Source organism: Lepidothrix coronata, unplaced genomic scaffold (assembly GCF_001604755.1).
Source record: "Lepidothrix coronata isolate B3197 unplaced genomic scaffold, Lepidothrix_coronata-1.0 Scaffold140, whole genome shotgun sequence".
Taxonomy (NCBI): domain Eukaryota; kingdom Metazoa; phylum Chordata; class Aves; order Passeriformes; family Pipridae; genus Lepidothrix; species Lepidothrix coronata.
Genome location: NW_016690320.1, coordinates 625,027 through 652,621, shown reverse-complemented (window position 1 = coordinate 652,621; position 27,595 = coordinate 625,027). Strand labels below are relative to the sequence as shown.

At 38.8% G+C, this 27,595-nt stretch overlaps 1 protein-coding gene across 7 annotated transcripts in view; it reads right to left on the bottom strand.

Moving 5' to 3' along the window:
- MYO1E (myosin IE) overlaps positions 1–27,595 on the bottom strand; it is a 242,482-nt gene that overhangs the window by 20,221 nt on the left and 194,666 nt on the right. For all 7 annotated transcript variants that reach the window (XM_017827513.1, XM_017827514.1, XM_017827515.1 and 4 more), the window contains 15 exons: positions 26,233–26,322; positions 25,236–25,330; positions 18,711–18,798; positions 16,966–17,055; positions 16,023–16,154; positions 14,621–14,755; positions 13,358–13,490; positions 9,730–9,926; positions 8,695–8,775; positions 8,220–8,306; positions 6,898–6,984; positions 5,666–5,833; positions 4,808–4,893; positions 4,144–4,225; positions 3,218–3,324 (listed from right to left, as the gene is read on the bottom strand). In XM_017827513.1, the coding sequence (XP_017683002.1) occupies positions 3,218–3,324; positions 4,144–4,225; positions 4,808–4,893; positions 5,666–5,833; positions 6,898–6,984; positions 8,220–8,306; positions 8,695–8,775; positions 9,730–9,926; positions 13,358–13,490; positions 14,621–14,755; positions 16,023–16,154; positions 16,966–17,055; positions 18,711–18,798; positions 25,236–25,330; positions 26,233–26,322 (1,658 nt within the window). The remainder of the gene's footprint in view (positions 1–3,217; positions 3,325–4,143; positions 4,226–4,807; positions 4,894–5,665; positions 5,834–6,897; positions 6,985–8,219; positions 8,307–8,694; positions 8,776–9,729; positions 9,927–13,357; positions 13,491–14,620; positions 14,756–16,022; positions 16,155–16,965; positions 17,056–18,710; positions 18,799–25,235; positions 25,331–26,232; positions 26,323–27,595) is intronic.

Below are 27,595 nucleotides of genomic sequence, written 5' to 3'. Positions count from 1 at the left end.
AGGTTTACCATCCATTTTATTTCAGCCTACTCGTGGATGGAGGCTGTAGATTCTTAACAGTCTGAATCATGCTTAAAGACTACTGATTGCTAAAATTTATGCACAGCCATATGAATCTATTCTTCCACATTACCATGCACACTGCATGGTGGGAAAAATATTCAAGGCAGGTAGACCACAGTGCTGAAATAAATACAGGTAGCAGGTTTACCTTAGCATTTTTTCCTAGTTTAGCATCCCATTTCCAAGGTAATTAATGTCCAAATTCCTTAGCTAATACTATTACCCATGAAAGGCCAAGTAACTACTACTTATACAATTCCCAAGGGACCAGGAAACTCTTTTGTGTTCTTTTATTGTAGGTTTTACCGATGCTTTACACAGCTCAAACAGCAACAGTAGCACAGAGCAGCATTTTTTTTGGTTGTTCTGGAGACAGGACCAAGTCTGACGGCTGGAAAAAAGCCCCAGATGCCAAACTTTCACTTCACAAAGAATCAGAAAGAAAGCCAGGTCAGTATATTGGTGAAAAGCTAGAATTCCTCCTAATTTTACCATGCTGCAACGGAAGGATTTGAGGACAGGCACAAGGCTGGCTGAAGCTTGGCTGGTCAACAAACAGTATATAAAAGAACATTTCTTTACATATGATTTAAAAAGTGAGCCTGTAAGAAGCCAGTTAATTTTGGTTTGCTTACTATTTCTCTGATTTTACAAAAAAAATTTCAAACCCTGAAACAGTCTCAGTTAATTCAGTGTTATTTCTCTAGCTATTTTGAAATATTAAATTTCAATATAAAATGTACCTCCCATTGATTTTTTTTTGTTGGGACATTTTTTTCACATGACTCATAGTATGAAGGGAAAAATCTTTTGAAATCCCTTGCTACACAAATGACAAAATCCCTTCTGTTATTTCTTCTTTTTGAAGAACGCTTTTGAGAGGTGTTTTACTAAATGATGAGTGATACTGCTCTTTTAGCTTACAATAAAGAATACTAAACATTTTAATCTTGCTGTGTTCAAGGAATAAAGCATATTTGTACCCACTCCAAGAATTCTGGTACAGTAGAAAGTTGGTGGACAAAAATATATTTTCCTGTTTATAGCTTTCCCTCCTGTTCACATCTGGAATAATGCACTGGAGCAACAGTACTACTCCTATTTTCTTACTGTCCTGCCAGTATTAGTGTCCAGCACCAGAGAATTTGAGACATTTTTCTGTTTTTCCCTTCCTTTCTGAGAAAAGGCACACTGAAAATCTCCCTCCAGGCAGCAACCTCAAGCAGGTCAGGGTCTGGGAATTCAGCTAATGCAGCAGTTTTGAATACAAGTCCAAGTGGCTGTGCCAGGACCTGAACAAAAACACATTTCAAGAACACCCCAATTTCTGGAATAACTAAGGTATTATACAAGGTTTAGATATTACACAAGGCCTATGTTTCAGTGCTAAATATTTTAAAGTTATTCAACAGCAGCAGAAAGTTGCAGTTACATGGCTTCTGGGAGCATGAAGTAAGACAGGCTTTGTGAGAGGGTTTTTTCCTTTTTCAGTAACGTTTTCACGGTCTAGTAACCTGCTACTAATAAGCAAATTACTATTCCCATCACATCAGCTATGGGGTATGATGCAGCATTATGTGATCACAGCAGAAAACGAAGAAAATAAACTTTAATCAACCATTCAGCAAAATATCACATAAACTCAGTTATGGTTTGTATTTCCCTCTCACAGTAAGACCGAGAAACAACAAAATAAAGCTGAACTTTGAACTGTCATATGGATATAAATTTCTTTTCCCCAGACCTGTCCCTAACTGCCACAGTGAAGTCCTACTACAATAGGTGGGCAATCACAGATTGAAATGAGAGGGAATGTTAGGAGTTTTAAACAGGGATGAAGCATTACCATTATAAGCAGCATTTCCATTTTTGTCTCAGTTTGATAGTACACAATCCTTTGTATTTCACTTGGCAAATACAGCAGCTACTGATAACACACCATCCTCATTATGGGAAAACAAGAAGAAATCTTGCCCATTTTTGCTCCAAAAGGGGTTTCCTGAAAGCTGCCCTTTTCTCAGGACTAGGATTTTATTTGTTTGTTTCCTTGGTTTCCCAGCAACACCTTCCACAATAACAGGCCTGTTTCCAAATACCTAAATGATCGATTTTAAAAGCCCCTCAACTTATAGTTAAAAGTTTTATAAACACTTTTCCCAAGATCACTTTCTTTCCCCTTCTTTAGTCCCCAGTGTCAGTGGAAAATTAAGCATTGCATAGTAGGATTTTCAGAGGTGGAAAAGCTACAGAAAAAGGGTCTCCATTTCCTGCCAAGCCCTCAGTTGACACTTTGAAGGGCAGACCCAATTGCTTCTGAAAGTGCTCTCCATCTGCATGTGACTGTGCCAGTCTGCATGCCAAAGGGCAGGAAGGGAATTCTGCTGGGGGGTTCTCAAGAATGCTTTTTATCAGGCCTCGCAACCTGTTTCACTGTAACAGAAATAACCACTTGCTTCAACAGCAACTTTACCACTACCAAAAGTACTTGGTATATAGTAATAAATGTTATCTACATTAGGCCCTCACACAGAAAACACACTCTACTGAGCACCTACCTCAGTGCAAAAGAGAGCAGCATCTTTTTTCAGATAAGATGTGATAAACCAAACTGATGATTTAGACATCTATTTAATATCTATATAATCACCTGCTACAATATTCCAGTGAATTCTCTTTAAAGAGTTGGCCAATTAAACTTAAAAGTCAAGAAGTAAAACAGGAACCTTCTACATTGTTGGTTATAGGCACTTTCTGGTAAGATTGATACATAAAAGCAGACACAGAAATAGTATTGGCTTTTTAGCTCCGTAACAGAAGCTGGTTTTAAATTTAAAAAGTAGCAAAAGTTAAAAGATATGTATAATGCATTTGGTGTGCAAATTCTACATGGAAAACTGAGTCTTTAATATACTAATATACTGGTACTCATGCAAATGTTGATTATTCATAACTGACAGGAAAAAAGCTAAAAACTGCATACACTAACTGCTGATTTAGACCAAGTGACCACCCCTTATCTTCAAACTTTAGGAGGAGTCATGCCAGATTTAGAGAATCTAGTTCTGTTTGTAGGCTGTGTGATCAGAAATTATGACTTTTTGTGGCTTCTTTGGATTACCAGCACTGGTTCCCATCACACACTGCTTATCCATACCTGCTCTCCTCCCAGTCTCGAGACTTCTTTGTTTCATTTGGTTTGATGCAGCGGATGTAATGGGGTGTACACTTCATCAGGGTGCCTACAAGGTCGTTGGCTTGTTTCTGTAAAAGAGAAGAAAAACAACAGGATCTGAGCTGAACAGGCTATAAATCCCGAGAGAATTCTAAAATTATCAACCATCTGATTGGATGATTCCATTGACTAGATCCAGCTGACTTTGGTCTTTCTCCAGAACAACCAAAGTGTCTTGAAATAATATGCACCTCATGAAGAGCTTAGTAAAGAGATGGCATCATTATCTCCAGCTATGTAATGTATTTAAACTACTATATAAAAATAAGGAGTGACAAGGAATGCATCAAGTGAACCTGACTGTCAGGGTGAAACATGAGGAAAGAGGCTGATAAAATATTGATCTCCAAAGCAATGTGTAATCTAAGTGTGTATTTTACAATCAGTCTCCAAAGAGACTTCTAAGACAAAGCCTTCTAACACTTGCTGCCTTATTCAAGGCACACTGTGGTCGGTAGAAAGACTTGTATTGACTTCAGTGGGCGTTGGGCTGCCTTTCTGCACTATAAAGAGACCAGTTATCTGTAGTTAATTGTGGGACATCAAGTGGCTGACTGAAGCGGCTCATTCATTATGCACATGCAAGTACCATCAATTGCTCGTTTGCAAAATCCACTGCTGTGGAATGCAGCTGAACACAACATTTAATGAACACTGGATGCTGGGCAACACACGAGTCTAACAGCTGAACCAATGCATCACTTTGCATCGAGATCCTCCTCATGCCTATCTTTAAAAATGTCTGGACAGCAAAAAACAGAGAAGACTTATTTTAAAATTTATTTAGATATTCATACACAAACACAAAACCACGTGCACCCACACTTTCACTGCAAAACTAGACATACTTTGATCTTGCTGCCCGCGGTGGTAGGACGGCCCTTCTTGTCCACTTGAAGATTTTCAGGAAACAGAGCCTTTATAAAAGGTCTAGGAAAGAATTTATAAAATAGGGTTGGCATGGAAAGACAATGCAAGGCAGGCATGTCAAGGAATGTGCTGTAAAAGTGGGTAGTTGAGCAGAATATAAATAGCTATTTCTATTAATCTAGAGTTATGTCAAATCTATTTTAAGATTAGTATTTTCCACGAGCCTCATTCCTCACAGAGATCCCTTGCTATTTTAGTGAGCATTGGCAGACATGATACCAGACTTCTAGAAGACTTGAAGAAATGCACACTTCTTAAAGAGCAATCATCAATTAATAAAATACATAACAAAAAAAATGTTACTTTTTTTGTCAAAGCAGTGCCTGTTTGAGAGGATGCCAAAGCACTGATGGCCTTGTTTGAGGCCAAAACAAACGGCTGCCATTACAGCATTGGATTCCGACACTGCAGTGCCTCACTTACTCCAATTTGTAGAAAATAAAGGTCAATATAATGCAAGTTGTGATTTATTTCCACTTTTATACAAATGAGTTCACAAGTTGCAAAGTAGAGAAGCCAGGCCCTCTGCATCCATCTGAACTAAGAGTCATTCCTAGCTTTAAGCAAGTTTTGCTTACGTACAAATCACTGCTCTGCATGAGTTCAATCAAGTCCATGAAAAGAACATCCCGATTTCTCTCGCAGAATCCATCCATATCATAAGATACCTGGGCCAAGGTGGAAATTGATTGTTTGTGGTAAGTTGAGAACCCAATAATTAAAGAAAATTTAAATTCTGTCCTCATCAGTAGCTGTTCTGAACTTTTTGGTTAGTCTGGTCAAACCTAGATACTACAATGAGCACCAAATCCCTGCACGTATTATCAAACTCTTTCACAACAAACATAAAGGAGTTTCATCCTTATATTTAAATTCAGTTTAAATTCAAATTTAAAAAGACTTATGGAGCTAGTGAATGGAATATGACATGAGTGAATTTAATACTGAATTTTACTGAAGAAAAGTTTTTGCTCAGTAAGGATTTACTGTTATTAACTATAACTGCAGGAAACCATGACTAGTCTGAGAAACAAACCCAAAGAAGACAGAACTGTATGTTATACTCCCAGTTTTATTTGTATATCATCCCCATAGTGTCATTTTTATATCTGAATTCTTTAAATTTACTGCTACTATAACAAGCAATTAAGATTACAATTAATAAAAGTCTGGGGGCACTTATTTGTAACATTTAATATTAAGTTCTGGTTAGTAAGTTTGATAGCAGCAAGGCCCAGACTCGTCTCTCCTCAGCAAGGGACACACATTGGGGCATATTTGTCCTAAGCTCCCTACACTGTGAAAGGACACTGTCTCCTGAGATAATCTGGTTATTTTATATCAAACCAGCCCTTTATAGGGCTTCCCCCTTCCTTTCATTACTGTTCTTTTTCTTCATAAATACATCACAGAGAATTCAGTGATGATTTTCCACGTTACCTTTCCAGCATAATGATGAATGATAAATCCCTGGTTCCAGCTGTTGAAATGTTCATGAGTCCCAATCTGCATCTGGAGTTTCTGGAGCAGTGTCTGGTCAGCCCCTTCTCCCACCGCGTGCATCGTGGCACACACGTCATCCAAAATGCTCATGATCCCTGGGGGATTCTGAAAGATTGCAGAACAAGAACAGCAGCAGAAGTGAGGAGGGCAAAAAATTATGATGCCAGTTTCCCCCCCCCCCAAACACAAAACTATCTTTGCTACAAAACCACCAGAGCAGAGTCAGGAAGAATTTCCCTCCAATTGGCAGAGATTAATTTTTACATAAACAGTTTAAGGAGAGATACCACTTCATGTAATGATAGTGACAGTGGGAAATAATGGGGAAAACAGTGATTACTGTTGAAAAAAAACAAAACAAAACCAAACCATCAGTATTTGTTTTAAGCTTTTTTCTCATTCCACCAAGAAATAAAAAAATTTCTGAGGAAAGTATTTAAGTTCACATGCTGTAGTTTGACAAACTTAAGAGCTCAATATCTGATATTGTGACAGAAATCTTATCTTCTTCCTAGTTATCCCGATACAGAGAGGAAATGGGCAAAATCTGATGTGCCTTTAAGCACAACTCACTACAGTATTTGAACTACTGTTCTGGCCTACATGAGGATAAAGAACTAGCTGAAAAACAACCTACTTCTGTCCTAAAGGACAACTCAACATTTGTTGTCACCCCAACTTAGAGCATAAAGACTTGAAACTGCAGAACATTCTGTGGAGCAAAGACACAAAACTTCTTTTATCCACAATACTTTCTCTTCACTTGTTCCTGATTAATTTGCAACAGTACCTCAAAGGAAGGTGGTGTTGTAGCTTCCCCAAACTGAAATGCATCTTCCAGGCACACAGAAAAGCATCATCTGATGTACAGTATGTCAATAAGTTCATGATAAATTCAGGTGGATAAAATTTTATTTTCCATCATTGTATTTTTTAGTCACACATCAATCATGTAGTTCTCTTTTTGGATGGTATCTTAGATGACATATATCTTAGAGCTCTTATAAGACATCTTATGTAAGATTTATATATAGACATAGTATGACTCAGTAACTGAACAACAGTATTTGCATTTTTCCTATGAACCTTCCTGACAGCAAAGCAGTTGCCCAAATCTTTTAGTGAAAAAATCTTGCTGTTTTTTCCACCTGTTTGCTCTAAATACTTACCACTTTGTTCTCTATAAGGTCACACACTACTTTGTTGTTAAAGTATTCTATTGGTGTCCATCTAATTCCTTCTTGCACATATTCCTCCTGTTAAGTAAAAAGAAAGATGCAAATATTCCTTTGCACTGCAGATGTAGCACTAGATTTACAACACACTCCACAGACACAAACTCTGCACTACTCATGTTCAGGGAGACTTGCCAAATGTATGATTGGGTGGAGGTGGGAGAAATGACCCTAATGATGGTTAAATCCAGCTCTCTGCTGCCTAAAAGATGAATCGGAATCCCACTCTTCTCCCCACACATTCCTTTGTCATTCATAGCCCTTCACTGACAAGATCAGGAATACTTCTACAGTGCATTTATTGTCAAAGCACTTTGCAAATAGTAACAAAGCTACTTTAACAGTATCTTGACAGTGTACCTAAGCCTCCACATCCTGATGGATTCTAAAAATTCCGACTGTGGCAGGCACGTTGAGGATCAGACCCCCAAAACAACGCATTTAGAAACGCACGTGGAACGGAGACACAGCTCAGCTTGTTATTTCTGTATGCAATTACCATAACCACAAACACATCTAGAGAGTTACTGGGCAAGAACTCACACTAAAATCCGATTAAATTGACCTGTCAGCTGCATATATACGAGTTCAGCTGCACCCTTTGCAGGTCACTGCAATGACTGGGTAATTCCATACAAGGGCAATTGTGTGTGTGCATTCCTGCAAACCCTGGCCCAGAGCTGGTGCCAGCCCTGAGCTCACCACAGTGGCCCTGTCTCAGCTGTGTTCTGCCTGCCCTCCCAGGCAGGAGCTCACCCTCATGTAAAGTGAGATTTTGCAGTAAGATCATGAGCAGAGAACTGCAAATACTTTCACAAGTATTTTTGCATTTGTTTGCAATCTATTTCATTCATATATACATATTTAAAAAAACAGAAAAGGTGTGGAGTTAATTAGAAACGTATTCCCAGTTAACTGTGTGTCATGTTCAAGGAAAGCACAGGGATGGAGCCAAGCTGCAGTTTTCCATCTCTGTCAGTGAGTCAGACTCTGCAGCAAGCCTGGGCAGTCATATGACTGCATGAGCACACCGTGTGGTGGACTCACTTCTGTACCACTCTGTCACACAACAAATGCCTGCAGCTGATGTGGTTCATAGTTTTAGGGTCAGCCAACAACAAAGGTTGTTTTTTATTCCTTTGTCTTCCTTAACAGGGCAGATTTTACTGTTAACAGATGATGAAACCTCAATTTTTCCAACAACTGAAAAAGTAATAGCTCATTTATGAATTCAAAAATAGTAAATGTCTGGTTACCTGCTCTGCCTTCAGCGTCAGTTCAATAAAAATCTGCTGCAGTTTTTCATTAACAAAGTTGATGCAGAACTGTTCAAAACCATTTTTCTGTAGAAAAGGAAACAATTTAAAAATTAGTCTCCTGCCTTATATACAATAATTTTTAGTTCTTATGCTGGCAATAAGCTTCAAAGAAACACTGTCAGTGATAGATGGGTTGCTGACTTTATAGACATTTTGTGGAATCTCAGATCTTTCTTTTAAGATCAATGACCCCGTTTCTTTGAAGTTCCTTCAATACTTTATGTTTATTAAGTGAGACATTACCAGTGAGATCGCAATGTCCAGGAAGCTTGGCTGGGATTTTTTTTGCTTTTATTCTGGCCACAGGATGTGTTTGGGTTTTTTTTCTGGTTTGGATTTTTTCCCCCTCTAACTTACAAAAAACCTCAGCTCAGTCAGATCTGCTCAAACACCAAGTATTGCATTGCCTTACCTGGAATATTTCAAAGCCATAAATATCAAGGACACCAATGTTATATTCTTCATGGTCTTTCTCCATAGCCTTATTAATAGACTAATAAAACAGAAACAAAATGTAAAACAAAGTGTAGTTATATATTTTAAAGATACTTATATTCTTAAACACTTCTATAAAAATATTGGGTTTCTTAAAAGATAACATATTTTAATTGAATACCAATATATGTAATAGGTTACTTTGCTTTCACTTTTTAATAAAGTGTTACTAACAGCTAGGAAATGAACAGTATGCTATCCTGTTTTCCAGGTCAGTGAGCCTTTGGATCTACTATTTGTAAAAATCCTTCCCTTTCAGTGTAACCAGCTCAGCTGAAGAAAAGGAGCCAACAAAAAAAAGAACAGCTTTCAGTCTGGTATTTGATGAATTTTGCAGATGGTACGCTGAATCTTTTCACCTTATTCTGTGTTTTTGACTGACTCCTTGCAGTGACAGTGCTGGTACAGGCACATAGTGGGAATTTCAGGGCTGCCATGATGAGGGAAACCTCTGAGACACTGGCAGTGCCACCAGGGAGGACCTCTGCTTCATCCATCTGTGGTCAAAGGTACAGTCCTAGCCCTCCAAACAAGGGAGTACTTTAGCTGAAGAATGGAATTTGGTCATCTGCCACATCTGGATGCCGAAGGAGCTTTTTGCAGGATGAGAGAGCAGGGGACCATAATCCACTAATTCTGCTCAACTACATAGGAGAAAGTAAGATTCTGAGCAGTATGGATGCTGACAGGGAGATGTCAGAGTATCCAGGGGACACTCTTGGCAGGAGACTGAAAGCACAGCTCGTTGCTTCAAAGAACGTGTCGCGTTTGCCACATCATCAGTGCCCTGGGCCTGATACCCGTGGTCAGGCTCCCACTGCCCTGGGCAGGTTTAGGCAAAGAAACACCCCAGGCCAAAGAAATGACAGACAAGAAAAGCACCGTAAGGAACATTCCTGCTGCCCTTGTACTGGTTTTGATACTTCAGTAGAATCAAGGAAATCCAACTTACGTCCACCAAGTAATCAAACACCCGGGAGTGAAGGGCCTTGGCCAGGGCATCCCTGGTGTAGCAGGCTTGTTCCACATTCAGGGTCACATGGATGGACTCAGATTTGCCTCCCCATTTGCTGTCCATCTGTCTGCTGGTCAGTTTTTCCTTCAGGCGGTCCTGGTTAATTCCCAGGAGAAAAGCAGGGAAAGCCAAAACTGCAAGAAAGATCAGGGTTGCTGGATTATGGCTTACAGGTTAAATACAGAACAAAGGAAAAAAATTAACTGTATCTCTAATAACAACAAAACTCATGGGGCATGCAGCTTAAAAAGAAGAGGAATTTAGGTTGTCAAAATTTCCCCTATGCTCCTCAAGGACGTTTTCAGCTCTTTACTTGCATGGATTTCAATTAAGATAAAGCACCTTGAAATAAAATAGTCAGCTATTTCTGTACCTTCAGTCCTTGTAACATGTAAGCTGCCCTAGGTCATAGTTTTGAACTATGTAGTTCAAACAAATCACTCTGGGAGAAGATGGAAATAAAACATGGAGAGCTCACACATTAAATAAAATTGACAAGTTGAAAGTTCTTTGTAAAAACATGAAATGTTTAAAGAATAACAAAAAATAGGCTACCTGCTTCCTAATATTCTTTCCCTTTCTTCCTGTAAGTTAGGACATTGCAAAAACTTCTCAATTGCCTTGCCATTTACTTGGTTTTATTTTTTTAATCCCTCATTCTGGAAGTACTTTGCAAATTCTGTTTTCCCTTGTTTAAAAGTAAAGCACAAAAATGCATCTGTGCAACAAGCAGCCACAAGTCCAGTACTCTCTGCATTCTTAGCACATGGTGCAGATGTGAGCTGCAGGTGTCACACACCTTCAGGAATGGAAAAAGAGAAACATCTTGAAAGCATATGGAAATAGCTCCCAAGGGTAACTCCTGGAGTTGGTATTGCACCTCCACTAAACCACATAATCCTCTAACAGCGTTTCCTGCATGTTCCATTGGTTTCAGATCTACTTTACTGGTGTGAGGAGGGTGTTAAATAATCACTAAGGCAGTGCTTTACATATCTGTATGTCACAGCATGAACTCGCTAAACACTTCAGTACGTTAATCCAAAATTATTTTTCAAATTGAAAATAACCACCAGCTCTCTGAAATCTGATTTATTACCATCAGCAAAGTGATTAAATTTACTCTAGGGTACTAGGAACCACACACCTAACCAAAGTTGAGTCACTGGCAACATCTCTGGTAATTCACTGAGAACTCAGATGGAAGAGCACATGAAAAGGTCAATCATCATATGCTTTAAAATGGAAAAGAATGTGGGCAATTATAGACCAAATATGCTCACATATACTGTAAAGATGCCAGGAAAAGTGCTTAGCCAATACTACTGGTAAGAATTTATGCAGACAGGGTAATGGTAAGAACCACCATGCATAGCTCAGAGACTTCCTCCATAGTGCTAATGATTTACTGTAAGGGAAGAGTAGCTGGCCAGGACTCGATAGAACTTCACATTCTTAAGATGCCTGATTATTTTCCCTAGTTAGGGACCATAAAATTACAGTCTGGAAATTATTATAAAGCAGGATATGCATGTAATTGAAAAAAATGATCCTCAAAGAGTAATCAGCAGCATTCAGTGGAAGAGTTTTAAATACACGTTGTGAAGAAAAGCCTCGGTTCGCTTCATGGAGTTTTCAGGAAGTGTAAAACAACTCTTTCAATACAATGCAAGTGTAAAGAGGGATGGTTTAAATTCTTTTCTGCATCCAGGAGAGCAGTAGTAGTATTTGCTGTGATTTGCAACATGGAAGATTTAGAATAAATAAGAACTTTTTTTCAACTATTAATATAATCAAGAACTGTAACAGGAATCACTGCCAGTCTCAAAGACTTACTTGTCTAAATGTCTGTCAAGAACAGTCTGTATAGATTTGATTCTGACTCAGACTAAGAGATTAGAGTCTTCAGTGGCCTTTGCATGTTTTTCTGCAATTGGCTGTATAGCAACAAGAACACAATTGAGCAAATTCCTAAACTTTTTATTCTTTCAGACTTGCACAAAGCAGAAATGATCACTGGTCTTTCATTGTGTTCTATCTTTTGTGGCTACCCAGGCTATAAATGCTGTACAATTTAGTTGGCTAGGACAAACAGTAAACTGGGGGGAGGATTAATGGATAAGAGAAATGAGCCCAGCTTTCATCTTTCTAATGCAGAAACTTCACTAGACATTGCTATATCTTCTCTGGCTTCTTTAAAATCATTATGTTTATGTATAAGTTCTATATTCATTCTACTTCTAATTTTTTTCTATGTATTATTCATACACAACTTCTATATTTATATCCCAGTGAGCAGTAGAAACATGGTGGACATGGCTCATCACAGAAATACATTCAGTTTTAATAATTTATTTTCAATCCATGTCTTTGCTGTTTGTTATTTTGATGCAACACACTGTCTCTATCTTGTCTGGCTATTAAATGCCTTGATTTCATTTAAACATTAAATACTGTGATTTAAATGGAAGCACAGTAGCTCATTTGGAATCATAAAGCAATAAAAAAATCCTATACTTTTCTCTGGATGTATACAATGCCACAAAACATTTTTCTTTGGGTTCACTTAATTTCTTAATTTGAGAGGATAGTAAGATTAAAAATTAATAACTTTTATTTCCCAATTTCTTAAAACAAATAGCAGGAGAGTACTAATACAGTTAGTTGGGTGTGAAGTTGACTGCACAAGATACTTCATTCATAACTAACCTACCAAAAACTAAACAAATGCAATTTTCCTAAACACAAGCCCATTCTGAACTAAGAGTTAAGAGAACAGACAGGTATGTATTGGGTACTGTATATGTTGTGCTTATCCATTCTGCCCTAAAACTATCAAGGCAGCATAAATCAACATTAGATGCAAGGTATAAATCATGATAAAAATGTTTAAAATGTTTAAAACCATTAATCTTCCAACATCTTGCTCCTGTGGGCTGTGCTGATATAGAACAGCATCATGGGGGGAGGGATGCAAGGACAGGGCACTGTGGAAAATGAAACTGTAAAGAAATAGTGTCTAATAGTGAGGTATTGGTTGAGAATTCTGAGACAGGAAACATAACTGCAGTATGCAAATTCTGCATTTCAGTTCAGTTCTGGATTTCTGTTTTCAAGGCACACATACACACATATGTTTGTATGCCTGGGCACCAACTACATCCTGAGAGCAGGGATACCCTGGTACAGGCTGGTACCTGCCTTCACAGGACACTGAGGTCACACAAACCCCGGAAGGAACCAGTGAATGTGTGCTGATGCACTGAAAGGAGCAGAGTTCAAGCCTGATTGGAAGCATTTCTTGTAATGTCTGTTATTTCATGCTCTAAGGCTGGAACAGGATTTCTTATATTCAAAATGCAAAATCTTACTCCCCCTAAGTCAGTGGCACTTTACAAGACAAAAGAGGGGCCTCAGCACCGTTGGTTTTGGAAGAGACCCTAAACTGGCAGCCTTTACTCTAAGAAACAACCCACTGTGTTTGGATAAGCAGCTCTGAATTGCAGTTGTGCCATCTGGGCTGCAGCCCATTGCTGCTCCTGTAAGAGTTTCCAGAGGTACTTACACTCCTCACTCTCCACTGCTGCATAGTTGCCAACTTCTTTGAAGCTGATGTTTCCCAAATGCAGAATTCCTGCCACTATCTGCAGTACCAAATTCTGTTCCTCTCCAAAGATCCCAATCACACTCATTGCATGCTGGGAAGAAAAACAAACAAACAAAAAAATGGAATCAAATACTCCTGTCTTAGAAATTTTTTTTTTAATTTTGATGATAGAAACTAGAGCTTTTCAAAGCAGTCCAAATTCCTAAGGCAATCAAATTTCATTGCAGCCTGCCCTGAAGTTCCAGAAGATACCGGTTGTCCTACTTCAGCATTTTTGTATTTTTTTTTAATTAAATACATACAGAAGCATCTACACTCCTTAGAAGATGTATTAAAAAACAAACACCTGCTCTTAAGTGTCACACTAAAAACAGCTTCACTGCAAAATGGAAACAATGAACCTAAAAGACAATGATATTATTCCTTCTACACAAACAGTTTATCCTCTGAGACACTAAGAACTGTTAAGCTGTGCTGAATGACTAAAAAGCAGCACAGTGTCTGTCTTGGGCTGTGAATTTCAGCCACTTAGTAGAAAATAATCCACAACAACACTGAGGTTTGGAGTTCAGAGTATAACCTAGAGAATGTCTTCTCAACTGACTGTTTTTCTAAAATACCAGATGAGCTAGAATACAATAGTAACAATTATTTTTTCAGGCCTTTAAATTACATATATAACACGGGTATAAATGTGTTACCACCCTTATTTTAAAAAGTAAATTACTAATAACAGGAGATAACAAGTTGACAGGTCACACAATGAACTGGCAACAGCACTGGATAAAGATCCCTGATCTGTGCTTTCACAGTCCCTGTCTCCAGCTTTTCAGCCACACTGTTGAAAAATAAACATGGAAGGTCAGTCAGTACTAAGAATTCAGGTAAAACAGGGCACGCTTTTATATTTTCTTCTAATGGAAGTCCCTCACTGTGTTTGCATTCCCACATTTTTCATACTGCAGATTATCTGCACCAAATTAAATTTCGTTAACTTTGCACCCTTCTGAAATAGAACAAACTGAAACACAAAACGCCTTTCTATAAAAGCTGTCTGTCTTCAGGGTAACATACCTCTCCCTCAGGGCAAAATACAATTAGGATGAGTTGTACCTACATTATTTCTCATTCCCACATTAATACATCAGTGTCTTTGCTACAGATGGGCAGAGAAATGAACATACATCCATCACTATGCAAATCATACAATAAAGAACTCACCAGTGTTTCTTGGAAGTCTGATTTGTCATTGATGTCATCGACTTTGTAGGACCCAGAGAGATTCAGATAGTAATAGTAGTCCATGCTGGTAATGCCAAGAACGCTTTTTTGTTCTGAGGAGGCCCCTTCAATCAGCTGCAGAATAAAAATCTCCAAATTAGGTATCATACAACGATCTTCAGCAGAGCTGAGGCAGGTCAGAAACAGGTGACTGAGCCTGAAATTACTGGGAGAGGTATGGCTAGTGCTGTGCCAGGTATGTATCCTTCCTGTGTTTTGGTAATTGTTTAATCCAAAAGATCAGATTTTCAATCCTATTCCCAGGAATGGTTTAATTCTAACTTCCACATCTAATAAAAAGCAAAAAATATGACTGACTTGAATGCCTTCCATTACCTCTACCTCAAAAAGAACAGGCAAAGTGGGTTTTCCAATCTACAATGTATTACCTAAATCCTTGGGAGCAATGAGTTTTCCAGGCCAACTGCAAGGCAGGCAGAGTTGAAAGTATCCTAAGGGAATCTGTGACTCCCATTGTGAGGACAAGCACCCTTTGTGCTCCTCAGAACTTTGTAAAGTCCACCCAGTTGTGCACTGGAAGTGTTGCACTGCAACAGGAAGGAATGACCTAACCTCAAAATAGAACTGTCAAAACCCCATGGTCTTTTAAATTCCTGTGTCAAAAAGGCTCTCCAAGCCACAGGAAAATCAGCAGGACAGAGCAAATTGTTCATCCTCGGAAGAGGAGAACACAACTCCTGGAGCAATTCCAGTTCCAACTCAGCCTTCCACCCTGGCAATGGCACTTCAGCTTTCTGTGAAGCTGCTCCCAGACCCTTCCAATGCACTGGCTTTGCCCTCAGATCTGTAGAGCTTGATCAACAGCACTTGAGCAGGAAAGGACTGTGCACGTCCAGGACCAGTGAAGGCCAGCAAAGCCTTTTGAAACACAAAAAATAGGGATACTTGGTGGAATCAACAAATAGTATTGTCCCAAATGTCCCAGAAATCTTAACTGAGAATCAAATATCTCTCTGTCTATACATACATATATAAACTGGCCTCTCTATATATACATATAGGCCAGCTTAAAAAGAAATCTGCTGAAAAGTTCCCATTTTCTATTATATTCTGCTAGACTTCTCCATATGGGAGCTCACAATAAATTTCCAAGCAAGGCCTTTAAAATGATGAAGTACTTTTGTTCTGGAGCTGAAAGGCAGCCAGGAAGGTCTGTGTCAAGTGGTGTCCTAACATGCCATGGAGCTTCCCAGCAGTGCCAGGTTACCTCTGGGAGTGTGTATTCAGTAATATCACTATTCCAAGAATGACTTTTCAATCAAAAGGAAAAACGGGTCCTGGATACTTTAAATAACTCAAAAAGGATCTATACCCTTCTGACCTGGTAAAAAATGTGAAAACTCCTCTCTCCAGGATTCCTCATTACAACTCGAGATTTTTCCAGTAGGAAGTTGGAGATTTTCCCTCCGTCTGGTTCTCCACCTGGGCTAAACTGTATTTCAAAGTATTTCCCCTGCAATAAATAATTAAAGCTGTTAAAGGATTAGTAAAAGCAAATTTGAAATCCTGCATTTCTACTGTATCCCAAGCAAGGTAACTGGGATATTTCTCTTTTATGGGTGCAGTGGCACAGCTGCCTCAAGGTACAAGCCAAGTTTAGATTCACGAACCATCATATATCTTTCATTCTGCATTTACACAGCTCCAGACTGGGGACAATTCATCATGTGTTAATGCAAATGTAGAGAGGAGGTCAGTGGCTTCTTTTCACTGCTGAGAATCTTGCTTAGTATAAAGGAAACCATAAGGCTCATCTATACAGCAAGTCAATTTAACAGATTTACAACCAACAGCAAACTGTGCTCTGCTTGGCAGCAAGGTGAAGCCACGATCTCCTGCTTTCAGGGGGACCTTAACTGCATTAACACTCACCTGAACAGAGGAACACATCTCAGATTTTTAAAGCCTCTGTGTAACTTTCTCAAACAGAACCCACAGTATGTCATCTAGTGAACAGTCACTGCACAATATTATCTTGACTGTTTTACAATGACAGACTGAAGGCAATTCCTACATACAGTCCCCATGTATTAGTAAAGGCTGCAGACTTGGTATTTTATAAACTGTGACCAGTACATACTGTAAGGGAAAAAAGTATGCAACCTATACAGAATGAAACAGAAGCCTCTTGACATCTACTTTGCTTTATATTTGACTCAGATTTACCTCACTTGTAGTCAATTTACATTATACCCCTGAACACTGTCTCTGTAACAGCACCGAGGTTGGAAGAACAAAGTAACCTCTAGGGGTGAGGGACTTACGAATCTGCTGGAGTTGTTGTTCCGTACAGTTTTGGCATTCCCAAAAGCCTCCAGTAAAGGGTTGGACTGTAGAATAATATCTTTAACATGCTAAAATTTTAGGAAACAAGAGAAATACAAATTCAGAAACAGACATTTTTAAAGTTCTTACAGATTTTCTAAAAAAACCCCCATGGCATCTAAATTATATATTAAAAAGGCAAGAAATCCTCCCTTTGTAAAAATCCTTTTGATCAGATAAGGAGCAGAATCTAACCATTTTTTTTCAGAGCTTCTAGTCTCAGATTCTAGCTTTTTGAGGAAAATCCTACAAAACTGAACAAAATGCTTGAGGTTAAAACCTAGTTCTTCTGTTCATTGTTCTGCCAAGCAACACAGCCAGTAAACTGATCTGTTTTTTCCATCTTCTTCATTTTAAACCATTTCCTTTTTACACAGGAGATTTTAAATCTTTTTGAGGGTCTGGACCCACAACCAAAGAAGTCACAGCAGCATGACATTTAGGAATCTGCAAGTGCTTCAGCAATCTGTTTTGGGATCAATGATGCTGCTATCTAGCTGCCACAGAAAGCAATATAATGTGTTACTATTGTCTCTGTATCTGATCCTAGGAGCTGGAAACATGGAGAAAACATCAGTTTTGGAAAAAAACCCAATGCATGCTGGGTTGTGAAAAGCAGATGGAATTTTATTTCAAAAGAAATGCTCAAGGCAACTTACCAACTTCATCAACTCTTACTCTGTCATAACTAAGAGCATTTTTTAATTTCGTACAAAAAGCTGGAATCTTTTAAATAAAACAAAATATTTACTTCTAAACTATGATTATATTTATTCCAAAAATAACACAGTGCATACTTTCTCTGGATCATTCTCTTGGTTACTGAATTTCTCTCTGCAATGTTCCCAGCATCACTGCTGCACAAAACTAAGCAGAAAGAACACACTCAACATCAGAGACTGCAAATAAAGCAAAAGTCACAGTAAGCACTCAAGAACAGTGGACTGGTAAAAGCAGCCACTACCTACCCACCACTGCCTGCCAGTCCAGGAGTGACATCATAATGTCATTAAGGGAATTTTTATGGCTAATTCACTCAATTAGCTTTAGCTCCTGGGTTTTGATAGGTAGAGCAGACATCAGTAGCATAGTTATTAATAAAAGCACTATTTTTTGTTTCAGATAGCTTTCAGACACTCCAAGTTTGCCTAGATAGCCTCATAAAAAAAGATTATGTTCTTGCTGTGGCTCTGTGATGTGCACACACCAATGAGAGATGCAAAGGAAGTAATAAAACCCAAAAAAACCAGTTCAGTTTTCAATAAAATGCCAACACAGGAGGAAAAAACCCACACATCTTTTAAAAGAAGATTGGTTGTTGTTCTTAATCTAGTTAAGAACAATAATTAAATCACCTTTTACCACTTAACTGAAAAAAAAAAAAAATAAAGCCTGTAGGTGTAATTCAGCATGAGAGCTACACCACTTCTAGCAGAGCTGGCTCTGGGTCTGGGGTTCTCACTCCCAGGGCTCCCATCCCAGGCATCCAAGGGAGCAGCACTGGCCACTTCAGGGGTCTCTGCTTTGGGTGCTGGGATGTATTTCCAGCCACTCACCCACAATTTTCCAGGGTGTCATGTGCCTCTTATCTGCCAGAATCTGCCAAGACATCCTTTGTCATTCCCCCTCTGAGGCCAATCTTTAGACTGTGCTTATGCTTCAGTATTACTCTGTCTCAACTCACCTGTACTTTAGGGCCACCTCCTGAAATTTTGGAGATATAACTCATGATATATTTAGCAGCTACAGTCTTTCCAGCACCACTTTCCCCACTACAGAAAAAGAAACACAAAAATATACATTAGCTTTTAAGTAACTCTTGAATGGAGTAATTTGAGGTTCAGCTTGTCCAGTCAAGGCCAGGTACCTTAACAACAGAAACCATATTTACACTGGGTAAACTGGTAATATATAGACTGTGATACAGTGTTGCAGAAGGGTACTTGGATATGTTTGTGAATACAAAATTCTGAAGACATCATCTTGCACATCAGAATCTCTGGGGGACTCCAGAGTCAGAAAACGGTAAATTGAGAAACATCTACTTAAACCAAGATGCTCGAAAGAGAACGTGTGTGCTAAGAACTCAACTCCCATCTAAATTTAGTGGGATTTCAGATCTTAACACAAAAACTAATTTGAAAATCCAAGCTGTGAATGCCATGCCAGACACCTACTTCATTTTAGGGGTCTTTTGTTTTAGGTGTTCCTGAATGAAATAATGAGGCATTATTAATCACATCCTGAATGACGGAAGAACTGCCTTCCTGTTCCTATGCCTCTTGACACAGGGTACAAGAAGTCTTAATAGTCCATACTAGGTTTCACAATTCCTTCCTTCCTTTATAATATTTCACTTCGATGGTGAATAATGTTTACCACATGAGTAGCTTTGCCTTCTTGCAATCAGTAAGCTCCTCAAAAGGGAAAGAAGACTGGCATGGCAGACAATCCAACCTCACACTTTACTTCATCCCTTAGAGGTTCATTTCAACAAAATTCCTCCAGACTTATATAAATCTTGGTGCAAGTCAGCTTTGACCTTAATGAATTTACCACGACCTGGATAACTATACCAACAAAACCACCCCAGTGCACGGGTGTTGTTTCAGTGTCAGCTTCAATGTTGTTTCAAAGACAGCTGAAAGAGTTTTTTCTTGTGTGAAAATCTGTGCTGTCTTAAAGTCCCTGAATAATTTCACTGAAAGTTGTTGACTCCTCTATCCTGTGCCTACTTGTTCCTGGATATGGATCAAATGCACATCTTTTCCCGCACAAATTTTAGCTGCGTCTGCCAGAGAAACATCAGCGTGTCCTGCACAGGAAAAGGACTCGCCGAGAACGAACAACTCAGAGCTCCTTATCAACATGAGTAATAGAGACATTTCCAAAGGTTTAATTCTGGAAAAACTCCCCAAACTGCCAAGCTGCAAATATCATTTCACATCTTTAAAGCTTCCAAACGGTACAGAAATACTGAAAGGCTTTTAAAAATTATTTTCCCAGAAATGTTTTCCTGCTTTTGTCTTCTCCCGATGGCAGTTTTACAGAGCAAACAGAAAACTTGAAAAGGTGAAAAAGTACTTCATCATCCATCTGTGAAGTGCAGACCATGAATATTGTTATTCTTCCAAGTCACCTTTTCCCAGACACAAAGAAGAAAGTCTGTATCTACTACATTCACAAGGGTAGAGTTGGTTGAATGGCAAACTGGTTTTAGAAGTTCAAAACAGCAATACTTCAACAATTAAAACTACATTTCTTGAAAATTTGCTCTTGGTAAATTTGCTCATCCTATTGTAAAACCAAACAAACCATTTGAGACCCAATCATACTCTGAGCTTACATGTGCAGTTTCCAAATGAATACAGAGGGAGATCTGCGGCCAAACACTGAATGAATTTGATCAGGTGTTATTTAGCACACACTAAAAACATTACACTTTTCTGTAAGATCTTCTTTGATGCATCAATTATCCTTCTCCTCCCTGTTCAAATTAAGTGTGGCTTGTATTTCTCACTCCACAGCGTCTGCCACAGAACTGACCTGCAGGAATATAACTCCATTTTATTGTCTCTGCTTCGAGGTAAGTGGGCCCTTCTATTAAATTAACTTGGCTGAAAAGATTGCCTTCCAGATTTATGCATTTAGATTTATGCACTGTTTTTCAGTTTTATGCCTTTATTGATCAAAGACCAGCAAATTGCTCCAATTAAAGTAGAATAAAACAAGATGATGCATTATTTATGAACCAAAGTAGCTTTATCTGATGGGATGGTATCCTGCCCCCAGTAAAGCTCAGTTATTAATTTTTTGTATATACCTTACTGCTCTGCTGCTATTAACACTATTTTAAGTGTGCTGAAGTACAGAGGTTTTTAAAGGTTGAAAAAATTCTTAAAATAGCTTAAAGTGGATTGTGATATTGACAATTTTCTCAGAGACTTTTCTTGCTAAAAGTAAAAACATCACCTAGTTTCAATCACTAACAAAAAATATAATGTTTTGAAAGACACAGTGTTTCTTCTAGCATTATTTGCCACTTCAGAAAAATGACAATTTGTTCCACAAAGTCAATTAACTGCTTAGCTGAAATCAGAGTAAGGCTACAAACGCAGAGGGAAAATTTGTTGCTCCTTGCTTCCTTCCCAGAGGAAATACAATCAGTGATTAGAGAAGCAAGATCTGATATGTAGCATCATTCTTCTCTCTAAAATTAATTTTCTGAGTGATATTTAATACAGTATCCCTGGCTGCAGAACAATACAAGTGATGCTTATCTACACTGCCAGGACAATGCAGAAATTTTAAGAATAAATATTTATAAAGACCTCCTGGATCTGCCAGTAAAGAACACTGTATATGTAAAATACTCTGATGTGTTTGGATAAGCTTTTTGTTTGTTTACATAGAAAATTTACTTTCTTTATGTTCAGAGAAACCACAGCAGCATAATTACAGTGAAACATTTTTCCCTTCTGAATCAGAGCTTTTACCTCACTTTTCTTATTGGGTTAGGCTTCTCTTTCTATCACTTCCTTATTAAAATTGAACCATATTTCCAGTTAAGATTCTCTACATTTGTTTTAGAACAATCAGTCATTTGAGTCTTCTGGAAAGCTCAGATACAGAAGCTGACTAGAAATCTCATATGAAATTTTGAACTTCATAGACTGAAGCTAGACATGAGCTGTTCACTAAAAACAGCCAGGGTGGTAAATGATCTTTTTATTAATGTATATTTGTATTAATTAAGATGTATTGTCCTTTCAATAGGTGTGCAGTCATCATACATTGTTTTCCTGTACTCAAAGGTTGCCACACAAATGTAAAATGTAAACTAAAGTTACAAACAAGAAAAACTGCTTTAAAGCAATGACAACATCTCCTGGCAGAGGGCAGAGAGTCAAAGTGCAAATAAAGTCCTCAGCTTTATAGAAAGGTAAAACCTTAAGAACATTCTGAAGAAACACATTTTTTGCTACATAATAGAAAAATACTAATCATAACCTCCACTCTCGTAATTAAAGGACAGTGATAGTCCAGAAGGAATTAAAAGCCACAAGAGACAACCCTTCATAATTAAAATCTTGACTGGACAACTCCCTGTGGATAGTCTGGAAGGGTTGCCGTGTCACATGGGGAAGAAATGCCAACAGGCTGTTGTAGAAGACAACTATGAGTTCAGTTCAAGAAAGGCTTAAATTAAATATAGTGTCTCAATAAAACATAAACTCAAGGAGAAGTCAAAGTCCAGTGTAACTGCTGTGAGTGAACTTCTCTGTAATTCTGCCCAGTGCAAACAAAACTAGGGAAGAGTTATGGGCACTGCTCCCTCCTCCCACCTGAGCACACCCTGCACCTGCACTGAGCCAGGACCCAGCCCATGAATAACCTCACTGTTTACTCTGAACAGCCATGCAAAACAGGTCCCAGCTCCTCAGCTCTAATTACACATGTGCACATGGAATTACCTTAACACATATGCATATATGCTGAAATTACTCAGCTAATGAAAAAGGTTTCCCCGGCCCTAGACAGGTTGTTTGGTAACAGGTTTTCTTTTTGACTTAGTATTGTCATATGAAAAGAGATTATTTTGGTTGCTACCAATTCAGCCTTTCAGAGAACCAGATTTCCTTTTGGAGATGCATTCCCAGTTCATTCACTGAATTTTTGAAGAGGATGAGTTTTTTTCTATCAGTGTCTAAATGCATTATTTGAAATTAATGTCCTGGCAAAATTCCTGACTACAGCAGGGACCTTCCTTCCCCTGCCCAGAAATACATGTCTGGTGTGCAGGAATGCATGTCCCCTCCCAGGTGTGGAGGTTGGTGCCACAGGTGCCCCAAACCACACGGCAGGGAGACACAGGAGTGTCCCAACCCCTTCCCCACCATCCTGGCGTCTCCATTCCTGAGGCTCCATGTGCACCATAAGCCAGATGGAGTCTTTTTGATCTGCCTGTGAATAGGTCCAGTCTACGTCTTATTTCTTACCTTCTCTCTTTGCAAACCTTTCTTTAGGGGGGAAATCTGCCATCTTGAGAGGGGAAAAGAAGGAAAAAACCTGGGTGCTAGATTGCTCTGTTCCTCCTGTTCCACCAGGGACTTTCAGTGAAGTCACTCCAAAGTTCAGTCTAGTTATAAAGTAGAGAAGCAAACAGCACCTCCTAATAACCATATTGTTATTATCACTCATCTTCCACAGGAGAAATTTTTACAGCAAAAACGACATTTCAGTGAAGTGCCAAGGTTCATTTGGAACTGCTCAGGCTCAGCAGGCTGCTGTGGAACGGACAACAGACAGAACTGAATCTCAATTTTTTGAGACTCATCAGTGTAGGGGAAGAAGCAGTAAAGTCCCTGGCAGCTATTAAGTGAAACCAATGCAGTGGTAGTAGACAAAAAGCCAACTAGAACATCCATTTCACTCAAGAGCTGCAGCAACGTGGGAGCTCCTGCTCTGCCAGCAATTTCAGTGCCTTCTGATCTACACAATAAAACAATGTAGCAAACAAATCACAAACTTCAACAAACTTCATTCTTAAGCCAGCTCTAGTCGATAAAAATAGTGATGACATTAAATCAAAAAATGTAGGATGTATCTAAACAGTTTAAATCAAACGTGGTCCAAATTATTAAAATATCAGCCAAGCAAAGTCAATTTTGTGAACAGCCAAGTTACTTGATTTCATAAAAATAATTTCTAAGTGTCCGAAAAGATCAAATACCATTACAAAAACTACCTATAAGTCTAGTCTGCAGTTTTTACAGTGTTTGTAGTAAGAATAATCAAAGCAAAAATAAATGTGTATAAAGGGAAAAAACCTCTCTGAAATGTTTCTGGCCAACATGATTTTTCTTGGTTCAGTTTCCCAGTAGGTTTCAATTAACTCCTGCAGATTTTGAATAGGCTGTGCACACACTGAGAGAGATTTCACTCTGCACATACAAAATGCACATTCCAAAGAGCACATCACCCATCATTCAAGCACAAGAATTCTCACGTGAAATTAAAACTGTGAGTCTGTATCTCAGAGCTGCATCTCAGCTCTCTGAAAATGTGACTGCACTCATGGCACTTTGGGCTGCTAATAGCATAGGATCAAAAAATAGGGTTTTAATCACAATTTACTACAGTTCAAAGGCTTTCTCTAAAAATTTATCTTCTCGTGAAACATCTCAGTCTCTGGGATTGTTGCTTTGTACAAAAGGCAAAGTAAATTCCAATTTTACCCATTCCTAACAGGTCTCAATTTGACTACATGTGACGAGTAAACTTCAGCACAGGAACAGTTTTCCAAAGACAAGGACTTAGCTCAGGGAACAATTCAGTGACAGGAATGAGAGCTCTGGGCTTTTTGTTTCACAGGGCACCGTGCTGCAGGCAGGGGCCCTCAGAGGAACAGAGCTCAGTGCTGCAAACGGTTCACAGCCACTTTACACCACGTGTAAAATCACTGCACAGCCCCTGGGACACATCACCTGCCTTGGGAGCAAAGCTGCAGGTGAAGAGCATCCCCAGGGGTTCCACAGGGAACCCAAGAACCCCCTGTGCAGGAAGGGAAGTCAGGAGAGGCACACTGTACCAGCTCGACCATCCTGCAGTTCTTGCTCTCCACACATTTTCTTTTATCATACACCATCCATAAAACCCACAGATGAGAAAAAACTGTAACTCTGGTCCCAAAAATTCACTTTGATTGTCACTTAAATAATGCCTGTCATTAACTAAAGTTGAGTAATAATTCTGCAGTGAATTCCCTCAGCCTAACAATTAAAATAGATTAACAGTGAAGACAAAATTAATTTTCCAGTATCTCTCTCCTCCTTTTGTCTCTGACTGAACACAAGCAAAATTCCAAACGGAACAAAAGACCACGGTAAATGCAGTCCATGTGGGATTGCTGGATTTAACAGTATCTGTGGCTGCTGCAGTTGTTAATCCATCTCTCTCATGCAGTCATTCAAGCTATTGCAGTTTTGGCATTGGACTATGTGAGTAAGAGATTTCTTGTGGTTAAACTATCATCAGGATTTTACTGGAAAACAAAAAAGAGTCAGAAAGTACTTGGCTACCCTAGAAAATCCCAAAATATGAACACGGACACAGAAGATTTTTAATGATATAATAAAACTTTTCTGCTTCTTGACACCAAAACACCAAAAGAAAACGATAAAATGTTTTTTACAGATCTTTTTCTTACCTAATAATGACACACTGATTTTCTCTGTCAATAATCATGTTTCTGTACATGCTGTCTGCAAGAGCATAAATATGTGGTGGGTTTTCATACTGTGCCTAGGAGGGAAAATAGGGAATAATTTTTCAACACAGCATTAAACAATGCAGAAAAGGCAAAACAAATTTCTATTTAAATTGGAAGAATTATTTTCCTGGAAAAACAATTCTGTATCCCACTTTGTACTGAATTTTCTCCAGGAATTTTTTGTACATTTAATAAAAACAAACCAAAGTCTCTGGGCTTTGTTAGTGATCTTTCTCTCATCCATAATTTTCTCCTAAACTATTGTAAACATCCTGTTCTAAAAATGGTCTGTGCTGGAAATATATTACTTGTCCAAGAGAAACTCCCATAATTTAAGCCTATTCCACCAGTGGTCACGTGCTGACAATATTCTGCCTAGAGCAGAACCCAGAGCCTGGTGCTGGGTGTCCCATTTTCAGCCCATTCAAACCAGTTTCCCCCATCTATGGACATGCCCAACTCTAGCAGGGCAGGCAACTCAGTTTTAAGTTCCCTGATGTTCTTGTGCTGACTCGCTCTTCAAACTGTATTTTCAAAAGTGGCATCTAATTTTAGCATCTCAAGCTTTTTATTGTTCCTGAGAGTTGTCAAGCCATGGTCTCCAAATCCACTTATGGCCATTTTGCATCCTGCACCACACTTTAGGCTTATGAGGGTTTAAAAACTGCCTTTGCAAGAGCAGGGACATGTCAAGGAGAGATACCTGATATGGATTAGAGCTGATCAATACAAGGAGTTTCTTCAAATACTAATCTTATGTGCCAGGGAGTTCACTCTGAAGACTCAGGATATGGTAATGGATATCTGCCAAGTTCTCCCAGGCCAGTACAATGCTACCAAACCCCAGAAACAAATGCTTCCAAGTGTTAAACTGTGTAGAATAGCATTTCCAAGCCCCTGAATACTGCACTACATTTTATACTGCTTTACTTACTGCTCCTTGGTACATTTCAATTTCCTTTTCCCCAAAGTATGGCATTTGCTTGAAAGGATTCACGGAGATTAAAACAGAGCCAATATATGTCTGCATTCAGAAGAAGTTAAGGTTAACTGGTTTCATAAAGTATTATCTTACTAGTAGTGACAAAATAATTTTACCACCTATTAAATAATACAGCACAGCTTCAAATAATAGTAAAAAACTCCACAGCTTACAGCAATTGTTAATAAAAACCAAATTAGCAGGCTTACAAGAACAAAAACATACAATTCAATGGCATATTTTTATATCATCAAAATATTTATTTTAGGACAAGCTAAGCACAGAAACATGTATTGAAGACCCAAACAGGACTCGAATAAAAATACAGAAAGGAAATGGCATATTTAAACTGAGTAACTAAAACTTTGTAACTGAGAAGGTTGCATTGTAAGTAGTAGAAAATATTAGTTTGACCTTTGCAGAATTTAGTGCAGTGACACAGTGTGATCTCACAGACGCAGTGCTGAGCAAGCACAGTCGGGGGAAACGGCCACTGCTGAGCTAAATCAGACAATTACTCAGCTGCCTGTGCTGTGGGGGAGCTCAGGGAATGAGGTAATTCAGTGTGTGGTGTTATTTTATGAGGGTAACTACGACAAGTCCTCAGCAGTTCTCTCCTGCAGGCTGCCCCATTCACAGACACTTAAGTTTCAAACCATTATTAGCCTTTTGGCAACATTTTCAATATAGTATTTCACTATTCTGCATTCAGTTACAGGTCTCCGCATTTACAAAATGCTTTAGAAACCTCTGGAACTTTAGAAACTTTAGATACTTTAGAAACCTCTGCAACCTCTGGACTTGTAGTGCACACATAGGAAGCAACTGATGGTACTTCCCAGGCACATAAAGTAGTGTCAGGATCATTTTCACTGAGTTGGGAGTTAGCGGTGTACCCACACCAGTGAGCCCAAAATGCTGTAGTGCAGGTTTCATTTAACAATCTGGAATTGCTCATAGGCAAACTTGCTATCTAAGCTTTACAAAAGTAAGAAAATTAACACATTTATCCTGTTGAATTGTCCTGTCTAAGAATCTATTATCGTGGTGCCACAGCACCAGGTGATGTGCTAGAGAAGAAGCATAACTCAATGAACATCATTTCTGTAATACTAAATTGAAATGCTTTCTTCATACATTCAAAAGGAGTGACAACATCTGGGCCTCGAATACAACAAATCAATCCCTCATTGTGTCAGTATAAACACCCAAAGTGACAGTTTTCTGTTGGTAAACAATGCCAGCATTTTCTGGGGTGATTCGGTCATCTCTGTGCAATGTAGCACTGAGAAATGTTCATTCATGAGGGACACAC